Below are 27,603 nucleotides of genomic sequence, written 5' to 3' on the forward strand. Positions count from 1 at the left end.
TGGAAGAACCCGTCCTTTCCCACATTGCCTACTCTGCTTGTTAAGTATCTCCAACCAATACCTATTTCAAGCAGCTCCATTTGCTACCAAAAATGGGTTGAATGCATCTAAATTTGGACATAACCCCATTTTCCACTTAAATAGCTGTTAAGATTTCTCGTATAGGTTCTGAAAAGCCAGTTTATTCAGTGATTGTATCACAGCAGTAGGAAAAATGACAAGCACTTGGGGTACTGTCATCGCTACCCATTGTTTTTAATTCAGACTTTACTGTATCTTGAATGAAGTAAAGTACTCAAAGCCATTTTCTATTGAGCACATATTGCATTAAATCCAACTCATCACTTACCAAATTTTGCAAATATTAGCTCAGCACCATAGTAGATAAAACCATAGCAATTCAAATACATTGAATCTATGAACCAAATAATGGGCAAACTCCAAAAACTATTTTGTTCTCATTAGGAAAGTAGTTAAGACTTCCAGCTTGCTGTATGGAGCTGAAATTCTCCTTCAAATGATTTACGGTATGTATTTAATTAGAACAGCCTGCAGTTTCACAAGGCTGACTAGAATACACTGCTCCCAAGTAGTTTCCTGCTGCTTTTTGTATGAAATACATAAATAGTAAGACAGGAATTTAAAAGACCACGGAGGAAGACTGACCTTGGACACTGCTAAAATAAACAGATTTTTCAAAGTACAAATTTTTCCATCACTTCAAATTCACAATTCTTCATTACGTCTCACAATAAAGAACTTCCTGAAGAACCATGTTATACATTACATGCCTTTAAAGTAACATTTCCCCCTTCAAAATAAAGTCAAATATTTTTTAATTCTATATTTCCCTTAAGTCAAGATGTTTTTCCCCACCATTTGAGTACTGCTTCAAGTTTCAAGAAAGCAGGCCTTTCTTTGGCTCAACAATAGTTTAACTTGCCTAATTTTTTTTCCAAACTTTAAATTGTTTCCAAGCTCAAGAGGTGATGAAATCATTCCTAAATCAGGGATAGGCAACCTAGTACCATTTAGATTTCTGGACTATAATTCCAAAGTAAGTAATATGGGAGCTTCAGTATAAATTATCTGAAGGATATCTAATTGCTGTCTAAACTGTGCAGTATCAAATATATGTTTTAAATTAACCATCAATTTATTTATTTATTTTAGTTTTACTTTCAGAGCGGTTGAACTCTTACTTTTTTTAATTCATAAAACATCAATTCCAGGCACTTTTTTCTTGACTTTCATAAACTGAATACAAGGTTATGTGCCAGAAGCAGCCAGTCTGAATTTTTTTTTTGTTCATTCAGATTCAAGGATATTCACTACAGGGGGAAAAAAATCTGACTACCGTACATCTGAAGACATATTTCACTAACCTAAAGTTTAATTTAATTTATTATGCAGAAGCTTAAAGTCATGACAGTCATCCAGAATTATCTGCTCCATAATTCAAACCTCTATAAAATATAAAGTAACATCAGCCATCTCTATGAAATTGAGGAAAGCTTCAGAAGAACATTGAAAATTCCTATTTGATTCCTTTTAATATAAAATGTGTAATTGAGATATCCAATGTACAAATACAAAAATGTGCATAATAAAAGGTGCCATAATACTGTACATACAATATAAACTGTTTTAACAAAATAATTGAAAAAAAATCCCTGGGACTTCTGCAGATCTGGAAGAAACATGAATACAAGTTTTGGAAACATCAGTAGATGAGCATAACTACTTTTCTCTTCTGTTCTTTTGCACAATACCATTTAGCAGCATGAAATATCTCTGAATTTTACTAAGGCCAATTATTTTTCTACTGGAGATTATTTCGCACCGTTTGCTAGATATAACACGCTGTGAGAAAAAGGTATGCATTCTCTCTCAAGTGAAGAGCATCAAATCCAAACGGAGGTTTTCCCATCCCCTGATTTACTACTGCCACTGCTTTTGTTTGAGCTGCCTCTACGCTTCTTCTCCTTGGAACAGGATGGATTATTCTGATTATTGTATGCATGGATGGCAAGATCTAAGCGTTCCTGAGCTACTTTGATTTCTCGCTGGATGTTCTCCAGTTCAGTGGGAATGTTCTCCTCATTGCTGCCATATTGTTGTTCTTGGGCAATATTGGCTTTATTCTGTTTATGTGCTATTTTGGCATTAGACAACTCTGTGTACTGTATCTGATCAGGTTTCATTGCAATATTGTACCCTGGAGGAGCTGATGGGGTATTCCAAATAAAAGGATAATGGTAAGTTCCTGAATCTTCTAGCTCCTTTCGCCTGCTGTTCAGTGTGTCCCGAATGGTGCCAAATCCCAAGTGAAGCATTTCCCAGATGTTCAGAAGTAAACACAGACCACTCACACCATACATGATGAGCAAGAATATGGTTTTTTCTGTGGGCCTTGAAATGAAACAGTCAATAGTATGGGGACACGGATTTCTGCTACAAAGAAATGTTGGACTGACTTCAAATCCATAGAGTAAGTACTGGCCTATCAGGAAGCCAATTTCAAACATAGTCCTACTCAGCAGTTGAAAGATGTAAATCTTCATAAGCCCATCTTCTCGGATTCGCCTCCTACCATCATGCTTTATTTTTGCGAGGGATGGATTTTGTTTGTTCTCTTGTTCACTCTCTACCTCAATCTCTGGATACATCATTGGATCTTCCTCATTATCATCTTCTGCTTCTTCTAAACCTCGGTGTTGTTTCCAGCGCATTTGAAGAGGTTTGCTTCGTAACTTCCGTTCCGTTTCACCATGTTGCACCATCCGAGCTATTTTGTGAGCAGCATAGCCTAAGTACATTACTGAGGGAGTAGAGACTAGGATGATTTGAAATACCCAAAACCTCACATGGGAGAGGGGGGCAAAAGCATCATAGCACACATTTTCACAACCTGGCTGTTCTGTATTGCAAACAAATTTGCTTTGTTCATCATAATAGATGGATTCCCCTCCCACAGCAGTGAGAACAATGCGGAATACAATCAGCACAGTCAGCCAGATCTTCCCAACAAATGTGGAATGATTGTGGATCTCCTCAAGTAGACGGGTCAAGAAACTCCAACTCATTGTGGTCAAGGATGTTTACCTAAGAACAACAAGGGAAGGGAACAGATTAGGTTTTAAATATATTCTTTTAAACAACAGAAAAATATGCCAGCATTGAATTTGAATAATACATGATTTTATCATTTTCTATATATTGCTTTTATTGCACCCTGAAATAAATTAGAAAATAAATGTCTAAAATTATTCCATTTAATATTTATTAACATTTTATAGTGACATGATTTAGTTCTACTTTTATTTTGTTAATGTGAACTTGTCTAAGCTCAAGCCAGAACATATTTATATAAATATTCAATTTTATCAAACGTCCCAAATTCAGTCATGTGACTGCACAGGAGAATGAGGGGAGCTGTCAAAACTTCAAATCCAGGTTGTAAGGACCCCTTTTGGAAGCAGTTGTAACCTCAAGCAGTTGCTAAGTGACTGATCATAAAAGTTGAGGATTCTCTGTAATATCCAAACAGTTTCCAACAAAGGACAGATAGTGTCAGGACCCACCCCAAACTACGTCTTAGGAAGACAAAATTCTTGGAGTCAAATCTATTCCAAAAAGAATCTTTACTATGACATGCTTGGTTGTAGGAACGAGACAGGACTTAATATTATTCCACGAAGTAAACCCTTATAAAGAGTTCCCGGTTTAACCCCCCTTAACCCCCATTTGGTCAGTCCCCCATCCTTTCTCTCGTATCATCCATCTCGTGGGAAAAAGGAACTTAGGACTCTTCCTGTTTATTGCTGTCTTCCGTGACAAAAACCAGATGCTAGCCCCCCCCTTTTGTTTCCCCAGTTCAAAAGGCTTCTCCTTTCCTTTGAAATGCCTATTGCCGGTTCAATACACATCTATTCTCTTCTCTTCGGGAGATGGCAGAATCCATGGAATAATGTTTGAAACATTCCATTTATGAATATGATATAAATGGATTCTGACAGATAGCCTAGTACAGGGGTAAGCAACCTCGGCTCTTTTATGACTCATGGACTTCAACTCCCAGAATTCCTGAGTCAGCTATGATATGCTGACTCAGGAATTCTGGGAGTTGAAGTCCATGAGTCATAAAAGAGCCGAGGTTGCCTACCCCTGGCCTAGTAGAACATTTTAAAATATATTTCCACTGTTCAATGTTATATTCAGATTTTGCCTGAATTTCCCTGAAAAAAATATAAATTCTAAAATTCTATGTAAGGTTTATATTTTAATCTGAAGAATACTTTATTTCATTTTCATTATCTAATTCAGGCTTCCTAAACTTTTTGCCCTCATGCCTCCTTTCAGTGTAATTTTAATGTACACAATTCTCCTAAAAATCCAAACATAAGATAAATACAAATGAACAATGAAAAGAATACAGTCAAACTTTGGAGGAAAAGGGATCTTTCTAACTGGTTTCCTGAAGAAAGCACACTAACTGAACTGTATTGTATAAGTTTAAAGGCATGCTTGCCTTCAGCATGTACATTGCTAATTTAAACAATTCTCCATTATATCTGAAGTACGAAATTGCACTTTCATTTCATTTTCTAAACCTGAATATGAAGCTGTTAAATGAAGATTATAGACAAAAAAACTAATCTGAACCAATCCTAAATATGTTCTATGTTACAGAAAGCACTTACACTACATATTACTTCATAATCTGAAAAATAATTGAAACACATCCAATTCCATTTGCAACCCTGAAAAAATATTTAAATCAACTTCATTTATAAAGTTTCACCCTCCCAGTTTAGAGTCTTGTGTCAAGTTAGGTTTAAACTGACAGAACTGATTTTTGGTTTGTTAAATAGTACTTATAAACAACTCTAATGTTTAAGTTGTATTTTTGTGATTAACAGATTGTGTTCCATTTGAAACGGATTATCCTTTTTTAAGTTTGATATTCAGAACCGCACTACTGGAGTTTTCTTTAAGCTATGGTAAAAGAGTGAAATATATTTAAAATCAGCATAAACTAAGCAGATACGTATCTGTCACGGAAAGAGCAGTAAGAAATTAAGCAAGGATGTCACTTATCTATGGAACTAGTACAACAGCAAATTGAGGGACATAACCATTGTTTGATTATCAAATCACACACGGTAATATCAGTTACTTTGACATTTAGTATAGATTTCCTATTAGGAAAGGAAGAAAGGAGGGAGTAAGTCCAGTAGCAGCAAACTTTTATCTTTAAAACTTTTAAAATTCGATTACTGTAGATTCATTCAATCTATGTGCATATACACTTGCTATCCAGCTAGGTGGCAGCACCTAGATGATTTTAGCTGATCTCTTAGATCAGGGCTTTTCAACCAGTTGTACGCATACCACTAGTGGTATGTTGGTACCTGGCAAGTGGTACGCGTACAACGGGTTGAAGAGCACTGTAAAAAAAATGTAAAAGTGGATGAGGTGAAGTGGCAGCAGCGCCACACAGGCTTGTGGGAAAGTCAGCTGGAACTGCATGTTGCCTGGGTGTTTCTTAATTTTTATTGTTGTGAGCCGCCCTGAGTCCTTAGGGAGAAGGGCGGCATATAAATTTAATAAATCCTAATCCTGCCAAAAAGGGCATGCTCCAGATTTTCTCCTTTAAAATCTGCCACCTTATGGGTCCTGAACCACCACCTTGGTGGTGGCCCCTGTGCTGTAGAATGCTTCCTCCCACCCTCGATATAAGACAGCCTCCGCTCATCTTTGGGAAAGGGTTGTTATAACCAGTTTTTTTCCCCCAGGAATTTGGGTCCAGTTGAACAGTTTCATTTTGGTTGTTTTTATTGTTATGCTTGGCCAGTATTTTTTTTTATTTTATATTTATTCAATGTTTTTTGTTATTTGGATTTTCCCCTGATTTATAATTTCTTATTGGTGTATGCCATACACAGTCAGATTGAGTTGGGCCGCCTTATAAATCTAGTAAATAATTAAACACAACAAATAACCACACCCAATTTTCTGTGGTGTGAAAAAAAAAAGAAGTCACATTAGAAAATACACTACGGTATATAGTTGCTATATATATAAAAAGAAATAATTCCATAATAAAAAAACCATGTTTGGAAGTACCTTGCCTTCAGAACAGAGCAATTCACATGTACCTTCCAAGAAAGCCCAGATAATTTCTAGTTCTAGTTTCAACATTTTCATATCAAAATGAGGATTTTGGAATAAAACTACCTAAACTCCCCTTTAAAAATGAGAGTTGCTTATCAATAAATTTTCTTAAAAATTTAAATTCTTGTGCTCTTATATTTGTAATTATAACCCTACTTCCAAATCAATTATGAAGTCCTTACAGGAAAGAAAAATAAAAGTTTTGAAATATCTTTACAATCCCAGACTTTACTGTTATTGACAATCCCTTTTTTAAAAAATTCCATTTATATCCCGTCCTTCTCCGAAGACTCAGGGCGGCTTACAAGCTTAGCAGTAGCCTTCATTCTATGTATATGCCTGCTTGTTAGGGCTTTCACACACACCCCAAGCGGCATTATTACAAAGTCAGCTTAATTGCCCCCAACAATCTGGGTCCTTTGGAGATGGGGGTGCACAGAAAGAAGCAAAAGGGAGCAAGTGACAAAGTGGGCATTGCAACACTAACACTATCCCCCTTTTATATATGTATGGACATCCCATGAAAATACACAAAAAGTGGAGTTTGTGTCAGGAGGTCACAGCACATTTCATCATTTTGGCATAAGCATTGCTGGCTGATATGTAGAGATCTCATACATGTAAAACATTTAAGGAGACCTAGGAATAATTTTGAGCTAGAAGAGAGTTCTACAAGGAAAAGTTGACAAAAAAAAATCCAAAAGCAAAAAGAGAAAGTCTCTTAGCTAGCTACAGAAAATGTTGGGAAACTACATATTATTTTTGCCAATGGAAGCATTACAAATTAGGCCCGAATACGTCCATTTTTTTTTACACCTGCCACATTGACAGTTTTCTTATTTTGAATTATAGAAAATGACACAAAAATAGTTAAATATATATCCAAATTTTCCAAGATCTCAATGTCACAACTTTTCCAGTCAGCTCTGTATCATACGACCTCCAAGATTATCTTTCTAGTCATTTCATTTTCTAAATAAAAGGGTTATTCAGTTCATGCAAATTTATCTCATGTGACATGTTATAAAGAAAAGCTGCATTTAAGGCGACTAGTTCTCAGTTCTCAACAGAAGTTTTGTTTTGCCAGCCTGCTTTGGTATTTTAACAAACCATGGCTTATCTCCCCCCACACCCACCTTGAGGCAAATTCAGGTATTAAAGGAAAATAAAAAGGGAGCAGAGAAGCAGCTATACAGTCACAAGCAATTTTCTTCTCTTTCTTCTTTCCATAAATCTATCCATATCGTTAGAAAACAAGAATGTGTATGTTGTATGTCCCATACCAGGAATTCAAGATGATTTTATGATTTTTTATGATTCGTAGGACAAATACTAAAAAGAGGAATGTAATTTTTAATAATATTAACATTTGAAGAGTATCTCAGAAACCCTTTTTTTGCTTCGTCTGCCATTCTGTTTTTACATTGCAGAAAGCAAACGGTAATTCAGCCAATCTGTTCCTCAAAAATAAACTGTTACATGTTCTTTCTTCAACTTATGAAATTTATTTCTGGACACTGAAAAGGCTGATTTTATTAAACACATTTAAAAATACTACGCTTCCCCCATCTTTTGTTCATCGGGTTGCCACTTAGCAAGTGGCTAGATTTATTACAAAAGCATTGTAAGAAGATATGTTGGCTATGTTCACCACCTTGAGTTATTTGTAAAAATAATAAGTTTATTTATATAAATAAACAAATAGATAGGTAGACAGACACAACTTCAGGTCATATATTTAAATTTCCCATTAAGTCTTTGGGGAAAAATTACTAGTAATATACATTTATAGTAGCTAAGGCCCCTAGAATATGTTTCTAACCTACCAGATGTTCAACTATTGCATTGGATCTTTATTCTAACAGTTTTATTTTTCTGAAAGTATGTTATGATGACTTTCCCCGTTGGGTCCATTTGGAAAACAAATGTGTAAGTCTTTTGAAAATATTAGGATCTGGGTGTATTAAACTAAAATCTTCATTTCCAACCTTGAAAGCTGATGGGTATATTTAGTTATTAACAGATAAGCAGTTGTGATTTGATCCACTTCACATCAGAATATGATATTATACTGTATCCTCAAATCTGAAAACTGGGGGAACAATGTTAACGATGTCATAAACATTAAACAATAAGTACCCTTTTCTCCATCTCATGCTAAATTATGCTAAAAACTTACAGAAGCTTTTGTTAAGTTTATGCTTGCTTCTGAGAAGAACAGATTACTGAAAACAAGTGAGGGAAGTACAAATGAAATATAAGGACTGCAGACCTAATGGTTTGGGTTAAAGACAATAAAGTATTTGAAAGGATTGCCTGCCTGATTTTGAATTGGTTTGGTTTCCTTTTTCTTGTGCAACTACAGCCAAAGAGTTCCAGCTTTGCTTAGAGCTATGGCCATAATATTAAACAAAACTGCATGTTTTCACCTAGGATTAAATGGACATGACAGCAGCAGAGACAACACACAGAATGAAACATATCCTGCAGGAAGTCATGTACCAAGGGCTCTAAATGCATCCAGACTACTCTGAAAATCTGGTTCAGCAACTGACCACTATCCTTGACATATCCAGCTTTGCAACTATGCAGAAAATATTTAATCATCTCAAAATCATGTTACTGCTATCCTATTACATCATTTGGGACATTTAGAAATCTAAAAAGAAAATAGAAAAATAAAAACACAGTTTCCTACAAGCCATGTATGGGTAGCATTCTTGTAGTCTGTCTCCCTTCGGCAGTTTTATGCATTTAGTTGAAATAGCCCTACATGGCTAATTCAGTTTTATGGAATATCCACATGAAAGCAACAGCAGGAGCATGTTCATTTCCTTAGAGTTCACTCACATTTTCTCAGATTGCAGCAGTCTGATTGGAAAACCAAATATAGTAACACAATCTTCAAAAGCATGGATAAATGTTAGAACTCTCTATCTCCCCAAATGACATACTAAAAATTATTATTTCCTGAATAGAGGCATTATATTGTCTTACATGTTTTTCCCCCTTCATGGATTACTGCCTTGTCGTGGCGAAGGGGCTTGCGTAATTCAATGAAGCTATGAGCTATGCCGTGCAGGGCCACCCAAGACGGAAAGGTCATAGCAGAGTTTTGACAAAACGTGATCCACTGGAGAAGGAAATGGCAAACCACTCCAGTATCTTGCCATGAAAACCCCATGGACAGTACCAAAAGGCAAAACGATATGACGCTGGAAGATGAGCCCCTCAGGTTGGAAGGCGTCCAATATGCTACTGGGGAAGAGCAGAGGGCTAGTACTAGTAGCGCCAGAAAGAATGAAGCGACTGGGCCAAAGCCGAAAGGACGCTCAGCTGTGGATATGTTTGGTGGTGAAAGGAAAGTCCGATGCTGTAAAGATTTTTTCTCCATAGGAACCTGGAATGTAAGATCCATGAATCAAGGAAAGCTGGACGTGGTCAAACAAGAGATGACAAGACTAAACATCGACATCTTAGGTATCAGCAAACTAAAATGGACCATCAGGTATACTACTGCGGGCAAGAATCCCTCAGAAGAAATGGAGTAGCCTTCATAGTCAATAAAAAAATAGGAAAAGCAATACTGGGATACAATCCTCAAAATGACAGAATGATCTCACTTCGAATCCAAGGCAAACCATTCAATATCACAGTAGTCCAAGTCTATGCCCCAACCACCGGTGCTGAAGAGGATGAAATTGACCGGTTCTATGAAGCCCTACAGCACCTTATAGAACTAACACCCAAAAATGATGTCCTTATCATCATGGGGGATTGGAATGCTAAAGTAGGAAGCCAAAAGATAACTGGAATAACAGGCAAGTTTGGCCTTGGAGTACAAAATGAAGCAGGGCACAGGCTGACAGAATTTTTTCAAGAGAATACGATGGTCATAGCAAACACTCTTTTCCAACAACCCAAGAGACGGCTTTACACATGGACATCACCAGACGGTCAACACAGAAATCAGATTGACTATATGCTCTGCAGCCAAAGATGGAGAAGCTCTATACAGTCAGTAAAAACAAGACCAGGAGCTGACTGTGGCTCAGCTTCTTGTTGCAAAGTTTAGGATTAAATTAAAGAAAGTAGGGAAAAGCGCTAGGCCACTCTGGTATGAATTAAATCATATCCCTGTTGAATATACAGTAGAGGTGACAAATAGATTTAAGGAATTAGATCTGATAGAAAGAGTGCCTGAAGAACTATGGACAGAGGTTCGCAACATTCTACAACAGGTAGCAACTAAAACCATCCCAAAGAAAAAGAAATGCAAGAAAGCAAAATGGCTGTCTGAAGAAGCTTTGCAAATAGCTGAGGAAAGGAGGGAAGCGAAAGGCAAGGGAGAAAAAGAAAGATATGTCCAACTAAATGCAGAATTCCAAAGAATAGCTAGAAGAGATAAGAATGCCTTCTTAAATGAACAATGCAAAGAAATAGAAGAAAACAATAGAATAGGGAGGACCAGAGATCTTTTCAAGAAAATTGGAGAGATGAAAGGAACGTTTCATGCAAAAATGGGCATGATAAAGGACCAAAATGGCAGGACCTAACAGAGGCAGAAGAGATTAAGAAGAGGTGGCAAAATTACACAGAAGAACTATACAAGAATGAGCTTAACGTCCCTGATAATCACAATGAGGTGGTCACTGACCTCGAGCCAGACATCCTAGAATGTGAAGTGAAGTGGGCCTTAGAAAAGCTGAGCAACAACAAAGCTAGTGGAGGTGACAGTATTCCAGCTGAGCTATTCAAAATCTTAAAAGACGATGCAGTAAAAGTGCTACACTCAATTTGCCAGCAAATTTGGAAAACTCAACAGTGGCCACAGGATTGGAAAAGATCAGTTTACATTCCAATTCCAAAGAAAGGCAGTGCCAAAGAATGTTCAAACTATTGCACCATTGCACTCATTTCTCATGCTAGTAAAGTTATGCTTAAAATTCTACAAGCTAGACTCCAGCAGTATGTGGATCGAGAACTACCAGAAGAACAGGCAGGATTTCGAAGAGGCAGAGGAACTAGAGATCAAATTGCTAACATACGCTGGATCATGGAGAAAGCTAGAGAGTTCCAGAAAAACATCTACTTCTGCTTCATTGACTATGCTAAAGCCTTTGATTGTGTGGATCATAACAAACTCTGGCAAGTCCTTAAAGAGATGGGCATACCAGACCATGTTATTTGTTTCTTGAGAAATCTATATGCGGGCCAAGAAGCAACAGTGAGAACTGGACACGGAACCACTGATTGGTTCAAAATTGGGAAAGGAGTCCGGCAAAGCTGTATACTGTCGCCCTGCCTATTTAACTTATATGCAGAGCACATCATGAGAAAGGCAGGGCTAGATGAATCAAAAGTTGGAATTAAGATTGCCAGAAGAAACATCAACAACCTAAGATATGCAGATGATACCACTCTAATGGCAGAAAGTGAAGAAGAACTAAAGAGCCTCTTGTTGCGGGTGAAGAAGGAGAGTGCAAAACGGGGGTTGAAACTAAACATTAAGAAAACCAAGATCATGGCATCTGGCCCTCTCAATTCCTGGCAAATAGATGGGGAAGAAATGGAGGTAGTGACAGATTTTATTTTCCTGGGCTCCAAGATCATTGCAGATGGGGACTGTAGCCAAGAAATTAAAAGATGCTTGCTCTTTGGGAGGAAAGCCATGGCAAATGTAGACAGCACACTAAAAAGCAGAGACATCACCCTGTCAACAAAAGTACGTATAGTCAAGGCTATGGTCTTCCCAGTTGCAATGTATGGCAGTGAAAGCTGGACCATAAGAAAGGCTGAGCGCCAAAGAATTGAAGCCTTTGAACTATGGTGCTGGAGAAGACTCCTGCGAGTTCCTTGGACTGCAAGGCGATCAAACCGGTCAGTCCTAGAGGAGATCAACCCTGACTGCTCTTTAGAAGGCCAGATCCTGAAGCTAAAACTCAAATACTTTGGCCACCTAATGAGAAGGAAGGACTCACTGGAGAAGAGCCTAATGCTGGGAAAGATTGAGGGCAATAGAAGAAGGGGACGACAGGGAATGAGGTGGCTGGGTGGAGTCACTGAAGCAGTAGGTGTGAGCCTAGATGGACTCCAGAAGATGGTAGAGGACAGGAAGGCCTGGAGGAACATTGTCCATAGGGTCGTGATGGGTCAGACACGACTTCGCAACTAACAACAACAACATGTTTTTGATACCTGAAAACTAAATGACTTTTATACACAAAAGCATTAAATGAAAGGTAATTAATATATTTTCTCCCAACATTTGAAAAATACTTTTACTTAAAAACTTCCAACTAAGAAACACACCAAATAGACAGTCCTCAGTTACCTCATGTGATGGTAATTGGGACTGAAATTTCCATTACTAACTGATGCGATACTAAGTGTGAAACATCACATTGCTGCCTTAGCAATAGCAATCCTAGCACTCCTTGTCACTGTGTTAACCAAATTTCACCAGTCATTAGATGAGGAACCATCCCAAGCCAGGCCACTTCCAGCTTAGCTCCTTCCATTCCCAAGTCTCCATAAGGCAAGAGAAGACTGCCTCCTTTTCCAATACTCCTCCTTCCTGTGTCCGACAGCCTTTGCCACCTTGCACTCCATTTGTTTTCTCGGCCCTGGCCATGTGAGATGAGCACAGGACAATTCTCTAAACAGGACCAGTAGAGTGCAGGATCAGCAGCGTTCAGGGTGGCAGAAGTGACGTTTCCACAGATTGGCTGGCCCAGTGAGGAGATGAGGCAGCACTCCTTAGTAGCAATAGGACAGGGGTTGAGACACAGGCCTAGGGATGGTGGCAGCTGGCTGGGGTCTGGGCTTCCCTACCTCAGCCCCAGTACTGACACTACTGTATACCACTGTGTAGGATGGCTAAAAGGGCAACAGTTGGAATACCCCTTTTAAGTGTGGGTGGGCTGCCATATTCCCCAATTTTGATCACATGACTGCAGAGGGCACTGCAATAGTCGTAACTGCAGGGGGCACTACAATGACCATAATTTCATGGACCAGGCATAGGTAACATTCATTCAGCACCACATACTTTTGAACTATTGCTGAATGAATGGTTGTATATAATTCAAAAACCACCTACGCACATTATAGCTAGAACAGGATAACTGTGTTGTTTTTTTTAAAAGCCATGTTGTAAATTAAGTTTTAAAAATGGATTAGTTCAAGCAAACAATATTACCCACTTTCCCCACAGATAAATGCTATATCGCAAAAAAAACAACAGCATAAAATATGTGCACAGAAATAGAAGCCTCTCCAGAGAGTAGGACATAAATTATCTTTAAATCAGTGAGAGATTTCAAAAACACTTCCCAGAAAAATGGGGTGTACTTATTCATGGCAGTGTTTGCCTTGTTTAAACCAACCTTCATCCATTGGTATGTCTGCCTTACACATCAACAAGTGGAAAGTTAAATGATACAGTAAGGTTCAAGACTGTCACAAAAGAAATACCTCCTAATTTGGTCATCTCTATCTCCAATTGAGTCATTTTGGTGTAGTGGTTAAGACATCAGGCTAGAAACCGGGATAGTCCTGCCTTGGGCACAAAAGTCAGTTGGTTGAATTTAGGCCAGCCACTGTCCTTCAGCCCTAGGAAGGTGGCAACGGCAAATGACTTCTGAAAAATCTTCCCAAGAAAACTTCAGAGACTTATTCAGGCAGTCTCCGAGAACTGGACACAATTGAATGGAAGAAAAACATTCCAATTACCAATATTTGAGTGATAGAGTGATGGTTATTCTTTGACAAAGGAAATTTCCCTGGGCTTAAAACTACATTGGATACAGCTGGATCAATGCATTAGTATCCTTTCACTGAAGAGGGAAATCTCTCTTTATCTGTGGTGGAAATGAGGTAAAGATAAAGTTGCTTTCACAGAACAAACTGTTCTTTTGGCACAAGGCAAACCATTTAGGGGATAAGGAAGGGAGAAAAATGTTAGTGGGTCAAGCTGAATATACATGCTGAGTTAAAGCCCTCAAGCTTCATATTCTGGGAGATATCATTACTGATTATTGAAGAAGTTATTCCTAATGTACAAAGACCATGAAAGAACTGTGGACAGCCTAGACAAGAGAAAGCTGTTGACAATTTGGGGAACTTGAAGAGAAAAAAAAGAACTTATGGCAGCTTAGTGGTTTAAAAGATTTCCATAGACTACGATACATTCACCAAACACAAGCACTCTGTAATTCCTGAAGTTATGCAATAATAACTAAAAAAATTAATACATGTATTAATTTGTCATGCATATGTCTCCCCCCTTTAACAAAAATATTAGAAACTGGTCCAAATTCCAAAGGTCAGAGAAATTCAACTTTTGTGAATACTGCTACCCTTCCACTAAAGCACACATATATCTGAAAATAGTCGGCCCTATTTCCAAAGACTGATCTTTTATCATACCGAATGTCAGTTTTATTCATTCTCTTATTATTCATCTTCTGAGGAAAAAAAGACAGCAAGTGTCTTTCTGTTTATATTGAATCTTAAGATATCCATTAGCACAAGGGTCACCAACCCCCCGGGCCGGGGCCCACTACTGGGTCGTGGCCTACTCACAAGGCCATGCAAATGGCAGGCCAGCACACACACACACACACAGCTTGACTTGGGTGAGCAATGGGCCGGTGTGCACGCACACACACGTCCAACCTAACTTGCGCAAATCAAGCTGCGTACACATGCCAGCCACTGCTCGCGCAAGTCCTATCCTCCCAACAATTTTGTCAAATTGACATTGATTTAGGATCATGAATGTACAGGATGCATCAGCACAAATGCTGCTTATACACTTGGACCTCACCAAATGGACTTCACAGTAATCATATTGGCTATCATCAACAAACAAGCTCGGGCCTTATTGTTAAGATATATCCAAGTGTTGATTGTGGTTCAGATTATGAACTGTTGGCGGCCAAGATTAAAGTCAAACTATGCACCATCAAAGAGGCAGTGTCTCCAAATAAATTTGATGTTATCAAAATCCCTATTAAATATACAATTGAGGTGAACTGTAGTAGGAAATTCAATTGATCATAGTTGGAACTGCACCATACAAGAAGCCAGAGAAAAATTATTACAAGTGGCATTCAGATGAAACCATAGATGAACAAAGAAGAAGCAAGAAGACTAAATGCATCTTTCCAGAGGGCAGCAAGGAAGTTTATTGGGATGAGTGATGTAAACAGCTTGAAACGGACTACATGAAAAGGTCACACCAGGAATGCATTATGCAAGTCAAAAAGATACAAGCACCATTTAAGGTAGTCCTTGACTTATAGCCACAACTGAGCCCAAAATTTATGTTGCTAGGTGAGACTTTTGTTAAATGAGTTTTGCCCCATTTTAAGACTTTTCTTGCCATAGTTAAATGAATCATTGCAATTGTTAAGTTAGTAATATGGTTATTAAGTGAATCTGACTTTCCCATTGACTTTGCCTGTCAGAAACTCACAGAAGGTGATCACATTACCTCAGTACACTGCAACCGTCATAAATATGATCCAGTTGTCAAGCATCCAAATTTTGATCTCATGACCATGGAGATGCTGGAAATATCATGTGTGAAAAACAGCCATGAAGTCACTTTTTTCAGTGCCTTTGTAACTTTGAACGACCACTAAATGAACTGTTGTAAGTCAAGGATTACCTGTATTGCTCCTAAAGGCATCATGAAAAAGCAAGAGGAAGAAATGTCCAATCTTCATCAAAAACAGATGGCAAGAATGTACAGAACAGCTGTATGCAGGTAGCTAAGGAGTCCAGCCTCAGGATGACAAGAGAAATAGAAAAAAATATCCTTGAGGAAGGATGATGAGCCAACTATCAAACAAGTTTCCTGGTATTGACACCATCCTGCAGAATTACTGAGACCTGTATCACCCAGAATCATTTTCTTCTGCCAGAAAATCTGGGAAGCCAAAACTGGCCATAGAATTGGAAACACTCAGTGTTCATTCCATTGCCAAAAAAGAGTGACTCTAAAGCAGACATGTCAAACTTGTGACGTCACATGATGTCGCACAATGTATTGGAGCTTTTTCCCCATTGGCGGCAATGGGGTGGGCGTGGTTTCCTTGTGATGCATCTTGTCCAGGGGCCGGCAGTTTGACACCCCTGCTCTAAAGATTGCTCCAATTATTGCAAAATAGCTGTCATCCCTCACTTCAGCAAAATTCTGCTTTAAATTATACAACATGGCCTGGGTCCGGGTTATTTGAGGGAACACCTGCTGCCGGCATCAAACGCCCTTCGCCCAGTGCGCTCCCACAGGGAGGGTCTGCTCAGGGTTCCGCCGGTGAGAGATTGCCGGCGGGTGACACCCAGGGATAGGGCCTTCTCGGTGGGAGCGCCTGCCCTCTGGAACCAGCTGCCGGTGGAGCTGAGGACTGCCCCTGACCTCCGATCATTCCGCCGGGGCCTGAAGACCTGGCTCTTTGAGCTCTCGGGCCCAGACTGAGGAGGAATTTTTAATTTGGGGTTCTTTTTAACTGACTACAGGGTTAATTTAATATTTTTTAATTTGGTTCTTAATTTTTGTATTTTGGATTTTTAATTCCCTGTAAACCGCCCTGAGTCCTCAGGGAATAGGGCGGTATATAAATATAACTAAATAAAATAAATAAATAAATAAACAACACCTAGCACCAACCATCCAAAGGGAATTACCAGATGTCCACGCCGGCTTCTGAAGGGATTGTGGCAGCTGTGACCATAATGCAAATCTGCACTGGATCATGAAAAACTCTCATGGGTACCAAAACATCATGTACATATGCTTCATCGACTACAAGATAGCTACCGATTGTGTTGATCATGAGAAGCTATGGAGAACCCTACAAAACTTGGGACTACCAGCACATCTGGCTAGGTTGGTGCAATCACTATACATAAATTAGGAAGCCACTCTACCCTATGGAGACACTGATTGGCTTAAGATAGAGAAAGAAGCACATCAAGGTTGCATTCTCTCACCTGTCTTATTCAACCTGTATGTCAAAGTGATCATGAGGAAGCTAGATCTTGAAGAATTAAAAATTGGGGTAAAAATAGGAAGAAGAAACAGGAATAATCTTCAATATACTGCTGATATAACTCTCCTCTCAGAAACCAAAGAAGGCCTGAAACATTTGATTAAGAAAATCAAAGAAGAAAGTGAGAATTTTGGTCTCTTTCTGAACATGCAAAAAGACCAAGCTCGTGACCACTGCAAGGAAGGGAAACCTCAAAATAGACATTCATGGTGAAGAGGTGGAATATATGGAAAAATCTATTTCCCTACAGATCGCTCAAAGCAGTGAATGCAGCCCAGAAATAAACATCAGATTGCACTGAATTGCACAGCCATGATGAACATGAGCAGAATATGGAAATGCAAGAACATCAGCTTGGCAAACAAATATATATTAAGTTTGCTCTATCATGTTCCCCACAGCTAGCTATGGCTGTGAAAGTTGGACCTTAAAGAAGCAAAACAGGAAGAAAATCGACTCATTTGAGCTGTGAATCACAAAACTGCATCTCACTTATTTTGCCCCATCATGTGGGGGTATTCACCGGAGAAACAATTACGTTTGAAAGTTAGTGGTAAATCAGGCTACTAAAGAATATGATAGCTGGATACCATCAAAGGTGACACTAACCAGAGCATAGAACAACTCAAAGAAGTAGTGCAAGACTGGAAGATGTGGAGAGACCTGGCCCATAGAATCGCCAAAAATTGGACATGACTGAATGGAAAACATCATCATCATGCTCTCGTAATGCAATATAGTCTGAAAACATACACATTTACATTTTCAACATGTAAAATAGTGAAATAAATAACTCTCACTAGAGTTCCATTTCTTAAGGAAGGTAAACAAACTAACAAATATATTATGGAAAAGAGAAGATAAAGTTAATCCAGTGGATCCTAAGAACATATTATTATGCCCCAATAACAAAGCGTGTCCTTGCAAGAATTAGAGTTATCAGTTTAAAGAAATAACCAAAAAACCTGAAGTTTGTCTTTGGGAATTAAAAACCTGAGTCACTTTAGAATGTGCTATGGAGACAGATAGGGAGATGGAGAAAGATATTCCTAACCTCTGGCTATCAGTAGAATTGTTACATAAAGGTAACTTTCCAAATATACATAAAGTATAAGTCACTATTCAATTAACACTTCCAAAGTGCCATATTTTTTGCCTTCTCTCTCTCTCAAAATAGGCTTGCATTCTTCATACAAGACCACTGTTTTCCATGAGTTCCCTTTTGCCAGAATAAAAGTACAGCACTGCAGAAGTAGCACCTAAATCCTTCAGGCTTCTCTACCTGTGTAAACAGCATCAAAAGCAGATTACCAGCTTCCTGGCAGATTCATTACTTTCAGACACTAGTAATTTTTGTTTGTTTGTTTGATTATTATAATTCATGCTTGTTAACTACCCATCTCCCTCAAATTTCCAAGGCCCTATAAGTTGGAAGTTATCTGCAGCTATATTTTATATATAAAAAAGTGATTCCATATAGTTCAAATAAGCAGATTTTTAAACTAAAAGGCACACTTTTAGAATCAAATTCTCATCCTTGAAATTAGAATAGTACAGAATAGAGCTGGAAGGAACGTTGGAGATCTTCTAGTCCAGCCTCCTACTCAAGTTAGGAGAACCAATACCATCTCAGACAAGTGACTGTCCAGTCTCTTCTTAAAAACCTCATTGTCCGACAATTGTCTGACTAGCAAAGCCAACAAAACTATAGAAAATTTCCTCTAGGTGAGGAAATTACCTTTGAGTCCCAAAGGTAAAGCTTTATTAGATAAACCATCTCGGAACTAAAGAAGCGAAACCAGCTCTAAGTTTTCCTGCATGGAAGCTTGCTTAATTAAACAATAGGTTCCTGTTCCTCCACCCACCGAGTGTTCACACTATCCAATAGTAATACTTTTTTGTTATGGGAACAGTTCACTTCTCCATTGAGCACCTGCCGCAATGACCTTGACATAGTGCAGGCTCTCATGGTCTGTGAACGGCTTCTTGGCATTTCATTTCCTCCACTCGTTTTCTACCCCTCCCCCCTTTTCTATGGCAAGTTGATTAGCAATAGAAGCTAGCAGGCATCATAGTGATTCAAGTTTTGATACTCTGCTTTTAAAAATCTTCATACATTTTGCTCCCTCTCCTATAACTTTTGAGTTATTAACTCAAATCAATGCTTCATTATGAAACTGTTTAAATATACCGGTATTTAAACATGTTTAAATCTGTCAAACAGGAAGCAGCACCTAAGGTGGAGTAGGTATCAATGTTACATGTATAACCTGTTCTCTGGTTTATATGGATATGAGCAACAAACCAAAAGTAAAGGTTTATATATTGCATTTACTTATGCCAGTATTTTGAATATAAGCAAATAAAACATTTTGCTGCCTTATGACTCCATGAGGAAATGTCTCTTGGATTAACTCACCTGATTCAAATTTTATTTATAACTCAGGAAGAAGCCCCAATTCATAATACTTCAGTCTACAACCCATTTAATTAACTGTATTGTTAATTCACACATCTGGTAGGCAGGAATGTGAGCATTCTATTCTATTCTATTTGATAAATTAGGAATCTATGAAGAAATTCTGCCTCCTTCCTTCCTTCCTTCCTTCCTTCCTTCCTCCCTCCCTCCTTCCAATCCAAAAGGATCTGAAAAGACATCAAAGCATTGTGAATGATAGGTGCACATTCAGGATTTTTTTTTACTTTTATTATTATTACTTTTTATTATGAAAAACAATAAACTGTTCTTGCAATCTACCACATTAAATCCAGGCACTCCTGTGCCTTTTCTTTCTCCACAGACAATACTGCAAAATCAACAGTAGCCAAGGATTCCAAAAATATTTAAAATTTTCAGTTAATAATTGAGCTTCAATCATTATCATAAATGTATGTTTGAAGCCATTTGAAAATCTGCTGTTTAAAAAGTTTAAAATCAAGTTCTATTATGTCATTAGATATTGGTAAACTAGAAGCCTCAAATACAGGTCTTGAAAGTTCAAGTCTGGATTTTAAAATAAGTCATGAAAAAATTAAAATGTCAAAACAGAACTATGTTTCAGATCATGTTAGATTACATTGCTGAGTAGTATTTTGATTATTTACAGGTTTTTAAACTTTGCATAAAGTAGGAAAAAGACACTATCACATTACAGTTGAGCCATCATTATGGGAATCCAATACATCATTTTTATTCATTACTGAAAAAAAGGAAGTTATACACTAAAATAATGAGCCATTCATAGGACAAGGATAACAAGCACATGCTAGCCTTTTGTGACGCATGTGAAAAGACAGAGCTCCCAACGCAGCTCAATTCTATTTGATGTTCCTAGCCTGCACGGGGGAGGCAGGGCATAGGGCAATGACAACATTAACATCATTTACAAAGCATTTTTGTCCTTTTCCCCAAAGATTGTGAGCAATATTCTTAGAATGTATGAGGGCTTTTTGTTCAAACCTATTCATATACTTTATTTCCATGCAATAGCCCTATGATTCAATATAATTAGTGAATATACTGAAAACATAGTAGATCAGGGATTCAGGCTAAATCAAGCAGCAACTACCCTAAGATCGTTTATGAAAGTGTGGCTGCGGAAAGATTTAAGCCAAACAGAATCCAAGACTCACAAAACACCTTGAAACCAGTATGGTCTTGAAGACAGAGGGAAGATTCATTGTCAAGGCAACTATCACCTAAACAAGATCTGAGCACAGACCAAGAAAGCAGTTTACAAAAATACTTCAGACAGTTCCCCCCACTACCCCAATTCACATGAAGATGAAAGAGGGCAGAAGGAGAGTATATTCAGATTTGCAAGAATTTGTTACTACACTTGCTTTTATAAGAGTAGCTTTAGCTCTATATGGTATCTGTTTCTTAGTTGGTCTATTTTGTAGGTATGACAAATCCTGAATTCAGGTTTCTCCCTTGATAAATAAGTGTATAATTTATCCATCCATACACAGCATTACTGGTGAGATAAGTAGATTTTGTTGCAAAGAAAGGGAAGAGGAAGGTTTGACATGGGCTTACCATTTCACAGTAGCTCTGACTTCCTTTAAAAAATGTACACTTTCTTTTTTAGCTTCTTAGTGCCCAGCCCAATCATACCCAGAAGCAACACTAAATATTCTGAATTTACTGCTGACACATAGGATCCAGCAACAAACGTCAGACCATTCTTTGCTGGATCAAATCAACAATACACTAAAAGTAGTGCTAACCAGCTGGTCATAGGAAACACTAGCAAGCACAATGATGGTTTCCATTCTTGGTTGTTAAACCTTGTGTATCTGCTGTGAGAATAGTTTTCACTGCTACTTATCTCTACCAGATCTATCCTCCACATACTTATTTTGTAAGATTTATGTGGAAATCTAGTAACTTCTACATACCATTATATTTTGCATGGCCAATGGCTTCTGACAGTTACGATCCCTCAAGATTCAAATGCCATTTTAATAGACATGTGTATACAATCTATCAGGAATACTTTCTACAGCAATTAAAGATGCATGATGTGTTCTACAGTTCTTTCATGTTATTTTTAACAATATATTTCTCTGATAGCATTGTAAAATTGTGTGCAATGAAATAGCCCCCCACAGTAATAATTCTGTTATTGGACCCAACTAAGTGGGCATTATGTATCCAATTCTATTTCCTTTCATGTCTGCCAAATTCCCTGCCCAAAATGATTTTATTTGCTTTTATTGAATTAAAAAAGACTAGAATGCTGCAAAGCAAAACTGCAGCCTTAGCTTTATCTGTATTTTCAATGCATCTGAGCTCAACAAAGATCTCACAGGCATTCTTGGAAAATGCTGGATAGTTGCAACACAGTGCTTTATTAGGAGAAAGGCCCATTTCCCCTCCTCTCTCTACTAGGCAAGATAAATTGGGGCAATGTAGAAGTATCTAGGGTAGCTAAGGGATGTAATGGAATATTTTGAGGGGCAAACATAGTTAATTTTATATTCATGCATTTCTTTTTCCATAGTAATTTGTTATTTGTTTAGGCGTGAAACACTTCAGGGCAATCATTACATATTTTTCAAGTTCCAAATGTATTCAGTAACCCCCAAAAGCTGAAAAACACTGATTCATAATGATTTGACATTATTATGACACTATACATCTCAGTAAAATAGGAAAGGAGATTAATGAGCAATAGGGATCTTCAGTAATCCATATTCAAAGAAGGTGATTTGGAATCCATGGGACTGCTCAGATAGCATCTGTCAACACTCCTTAAAGAACCTGTCATTTTTCTTGAGTTTCCACATATTCCCCTCGTGAAAAACATTTGAGTTAAGGAAGTGTGATAAGTGCCCATCCATGTTGTAAACTGCTTTTTCCACTCTGAATCCTGGCTACTGCACAGTTCTAATAAGCACTTTTCTTCCCATACAATACTTTTAATTCAGGGACATTATAAAAAGTCAAGTCTCTCAACTTTCTTATCTTACAAACTAAGCCTAGACAAAGTTCATTTATTTAATTTCAAATCCAGATTTAATTACGCTTATGCAAAAATAAAAATTCATTACTTGCTAAAATTAAACATTAATTCAAAATGCCAGGAAACAACAGGCTATAGAAAGCTGGGTTATGGTATAGCCAGTTCTCTAAAGTGATCTTTACTAACCTCACTGAGTAAGGACACTGATTCTTTCAAGTCCATTACTGATCCCAGAACATTTACCATAGTGTTATGGAAAAAACTCAGTGAAAGAAACACAAGGCAACAACACAAAACAATAATTCTTACTTTAAGATTCGGAGGTTTATTTTGCTAATAATTTGGAACATAGCAAACATAATAACACAACATCACTTACATTAATAACCCATTGCAATGTGGTCCAGTGACATAGCAGTTCCAATAAGGATAGCTATAGGCCAATGGCAAATCAACCAGGTCCAGTCCCAACTTTTTATACCCCTTCTCATCCTAAGACCATAGAAAGACGGTCAGTTGCATTATGCAGAGGAGAAACTGAGCCTTTTATCAGAGAAATTAATAATTATAAATGGACGTATAATAATCCATATGCCAGATGACATTCAAAAGCAACAAGTGATAAATTGAGGAGCATAAAAACATTTTAGAGACATTCTTAATAACTGGGCAGTTATTATAAAAGCAAAATAAAATGCAAAATTCTGCAAATAAGGAAACAGTAGGGATGAGCAGCAAAAATACATAGTTGCACAACTAGAAGACTGACACTGGTTTATTTTTGTGCTAATGTATGCATTCACAAACTACTTCATATTATGTATGGACCAGTTATCTATCTATGTAATATTCAGAAGTTCAACTGGGTCCCAACTCTATCTAGAACGTAAGACAAACACTGGGTTCAAACACATTTTAGACAATCATGTCTTAGGCTCAGTTCTTATCAAATTTGCAGATGACACCAAACTGGAGGGAATAGACAACAATCCAGAAGGGAGGCTCAAGATACAGAAGGATTGTGACAAACATGAATACTAGTCCCTATTTAACAAAATGAAATTCAATGGTGGGTGAGAAAAGCAAGGTTTTACATATAGGCAAGAAAAGCCAATTGCAGACATATACAATAGGTGGTACCTGGCTCAATAGTTGTAATTGTAAGAGGGATGTAGGAGTCCTAGTGGACAACCATTTAAATTTAACCCAGCAGTGCATTGCAGCCAGCAAACAAAGCTAGCACAGTCCTAGACTACAGTAATAGAGGGATAGAATTAAGATCCTGTGAAGTGCTACTACCATTTTATAATGCTTTGCTAAGACTTGGAATATTGCATCCAGTTTTGGTCATCACGATGTAAAAAAGATGTTAAGATTCTAGAAAGACTGCAGAAAAGAGCACAAAGATGGTTAAGGAATTGGAGACTAAAACATGGTTACACGAATTGATATGCCTAGTCCAGGGGTAGGCAACCTCGACTCTTTTATGACTCATGGACTTCAACTGGCTGGCTCAGGAATTCTGGGAGTTGAAGTCCATGAGTCATAAAAGAGCCGAGGTTGCCTACCCCTGGCCTAGTCTAATGAAAATGACGGGGGTAATGTGATAACAGCATTCCAATATTTGAGGGGCTGCCACAAAGAAGAGGGAATCAACCTATTCTCCAAAGCAGCTGAAGGCAAGACAAGCAGCAATGGATGGAAACTAATCAGGGAGAAAACCAATCTAAATATAAGGAGAAATTTCCTGACAGAACAATTAATCATTGGAACAATTTGCCTGCAGAAGTACTTTATCACTGGAGGTTTTCAAGGAGATTGGACAGCCGTTTGTCTGAAATGGTATAGGGACTCCTGCCTGAGCAGGGGGTTGGACTAGAAGACCTCCAAGGTCCCTTCCAACTCTGTTATTCTGTTATTATTTTGTTACATCTCATCAAATTGTTTTTTTTTTCATTTTGACTTACCATAATTATGGGAATTCAGTAACTGTAGTTCATAATCCATAATTAGTGTACCTTCTAAACCAATTAATTATTTGTTTAATAAACCATGGTCCAATAAGTCATGTTTTAGGTTAATATGTGAATCCACTGCATAATACATAATACATAATACATAATCTAAACCAGAAAGTGTGCTTCCAAAGGATTGCTCTGTAACTTGCAGCATGGATTAATTGCTAAAGCAGCAAATAGCCTCAGGAGCAAACCCCCTCCCCCCATATCCCTATCAAAATGCATCAGCCTTCCATTCTTCTGAGGTCAATAAAATGAGGACCCAGATTGTTGGAGGCAAAATGCTGACTGTGTAAACCACTTAGAGAGGGCTGTAAAGCATTGTGAAGTGGTATATAAGTCTTAAGTATTATTGCTTAGAAGACAGACTTGACTTGTCCTTTAGAAAAAAGATCGGTTTTTTTCAACATAGCCAAGGGCAGGGTTATTTGTGTCCCTGTATGATATATATTGTTTTATATTATTATTTCCGAATTTGAGAATGGTATTTACCTTACCATTAGCTATGTTATGGTTGTTTTTGAGATTAGTATTGCAATCTTTGTATTTGTTGGCAATTGAAGCAGCTAATTAAACCTTAAACAATAAGGACTTCCATATAGATAACATACATTTAGACATTCATTTCTGAAGGCATGGGTTAGGGAAAATTAACCTTAATTTTCAGGTATTATGCTAAACATTAAAAAAAATTGAACCCTAGAATCAAACACACAGCCCACCATTGGTTGTTTTGAAAGTATTTCCTGTGGTTTTTAGATTCAAAAAAATTGATGTGAAATTTACTATTAGTATGTAGTTTTTCTCCAGTTCTTCCTCTGTTAACAGATAAAAGGTGGATACTTTAACTCTGAATTTAAAAAAAAAACAAAGGAAGCAACAAGATTAGATGTAACAATACATCTGTGTAAGATGTAATTTTTTTGGAAAAAAAGTCCAGCTCTGGTTTCAATTGACATTTGAATCATAAGCTTATAAGCTAGCAATACAAAACATTAATAATTTAATGGATATTAGTGCTTTTTTCAATACTTTGGCTGTAAAAATATTATCTATTTAAAAAAATATTTTTATTTTTTAAAAATAATTTTTTAAAATTACATCCCAGTGAAATGTGTTTTTTAAAAAATAAAGTCGTAAAAAGGAAAGTCTTAAGACCACTGTAAACCACCTTGTGTCCAACGATTTTGGTGGGATACAACTCACTGTGATAAATAAATAATAAATACATCCAGAGAATGAGAATGGTAAAATAATTTATTTTTTCTGAGATTTGTCATTTTGCTTTGAATATCCAAAAATCAGGAATAAAGTTCTGCTGTAATAGTCATCTGTGTTCAGTTAACTGCTGTTTTTTCAATTATTGATATGCCTTCCATAAACACTTTTGATTCAATAAACATTTTTCCAGCAGTGAATTTAAATCATAAAAGTTAATTGTAGAATTTTGTACTATTTCAAAAGTCAAGAAACTAAAGATCTGCAAACCAATATATTCCTCACATCAAGCATACATTACATATATTTTAATGTTATTTTTTAAAAAGCAGAATTTGCTTGAAAGATTTACATTACCCTATTTTTATTTCCTTTAAAGAAACGGATCCACACTGTACAAATATACTTATAGTCTCCAGCTACTTACAGTCTCCAGTGGTTTCCAGGAGGGTAGGAAAAGAAACTCAGCCCCAAGAAGTCATCAAGAAATATGCGATAAAAAGGGACCCACAAAATAAGATGCTGAACATAGGAATGTTGCCCAAGGAAGCAGTCTTAGCACTGATATAGCAAACATCCTTGAGAAGGCCAAATGTTTTCTGTGTTCATCAAAAAACAAGTTTTGACAGCCACCGAGATACGTTCTAAGCCGGCTATTGTTTGAGACAACACTGCACAACCCTTTTCTCCTCCCCTTATTACAGTGCATGAACATTATATGCATCTCAATCTCAGCCATTCGCCAGGGGGACATTAAGTTCTGTTTTCACAGTGGTTTTTGAGTAATAACAATGTGAATGTGCAGTCCACTACTTTGCAGATGTAGACTTGCACCCTCCTAAAACCTACAGGTCAAACTGATTATTTCATTAAAATAGTTTGGGTCATATAACATTTTGTTCGTGTTTTTTTTCTTCTATTATTCTCTGCAATTAAAGGAAATGTCTCTTCTAACAAAGACAGGAGAACCACAATGGAAGACATTAAGAAAGAAATTCCACTGAAATAGTGCCTGCCATGTTAAGCATTTTTTGTTAAGCAGTTTCACCGAATGCAGTGAGAATTATTTCTAATCAAGTCAGATAAAAATCAAAATTAGACATCTTTGTCTTAAGCCAGAAAACTGTCTTAAAACATTTTAGGAACATTTTATAAAATTAAATGTACAATACTTCAGTGAAACAATTGTGAATATAACTTCTAATTTCTCATTTAATAATATAGAGGTAGGTTAACAGAACTGACACTTGTTTCAAGCAAGATGTTTTATGCAACTGAAAAACTGACTTATCATTCTCAAAGAGTAAAGAAGTACAACTGAATTGAACATACACCGAATCATCTTTAAATGACCTTACAAGTATGTATTTCTTTGCTAAAGATTTGCAAAACTTACTAATTCAGGAACAGAGAATTTTGCTTGCCCCTCTGGCCATGCTGCTGATGCTTCTCAGACTATGAAGTTCCAGGGACAGTGTAGCAGTTTCTGGAATAAACCCTGCAAGCCAACAGGCTGTGTTTGTGTATGTGTTTTGGGACACAGTGTTGTGTCGCAAACACAGCACTCTGACCTAAACAAGCATGTCCCAGACACAGCTCCCTGACCAAAACACAGTTCAATTTATGTCAGGAAACTGCAGAACTATGCCTTGAAATAGCATG

At 37.4% G+C, this 27,603-nt stretch overlaps 1 protein-coding gene across 2 annotated transcripts; it reads right to left on the minus strand.

The window, feature by feature from the left end:
* Positions 1–1,624: 1,624 nt before the first annotated feature.
* GJC1 (gap junction protein gamma 1) lies at positions 1,625–27,431 on the minus strand. Of its 2 annotated transcripts, none has more exons than XM_083376491.1 (2): positions 27,338–27,431; positions 1,625–3,105 (listed from the first exon to the last, which is right to left on the minus strand). In XM_083376491.1, exon 2 carries the CDS (start codon positions 3,084–3,086, stop codon positions 1,905–1,907), a length of 1,182 nt encoding a protein of 393 aa, XP_083232617.1. In that variant the 5' UTR covers positions 3,087–3,105; positions 27,338–27,431; the 3' UTR covers positions 1,625–1,904. The 2 variants fall into 2 exon arrangements, with proteins under 2 accessions (XP_083232617.1, XP_083232616.1); XM_083376490.1 differs by lacking the exon at positions 27,338–27,431 and adding an exon at positions 26,369–26,578.
* Positions 27,432–27,603: the final 172 nt, after the last annotated feature.

The sequence above is a fragment of the Vipera ursinii genome, assembly GCF_947247035.1.
Source record: "Vipera ursinii genome assembly, chromosome: Z".
Classification (NCBI taxonomy): domain Eukaryota; kingdom Metazoa; phylum Chordata; class Lepidosauria; order Squamata; family Viperidae; genus Vipera; species Vipera ursinii.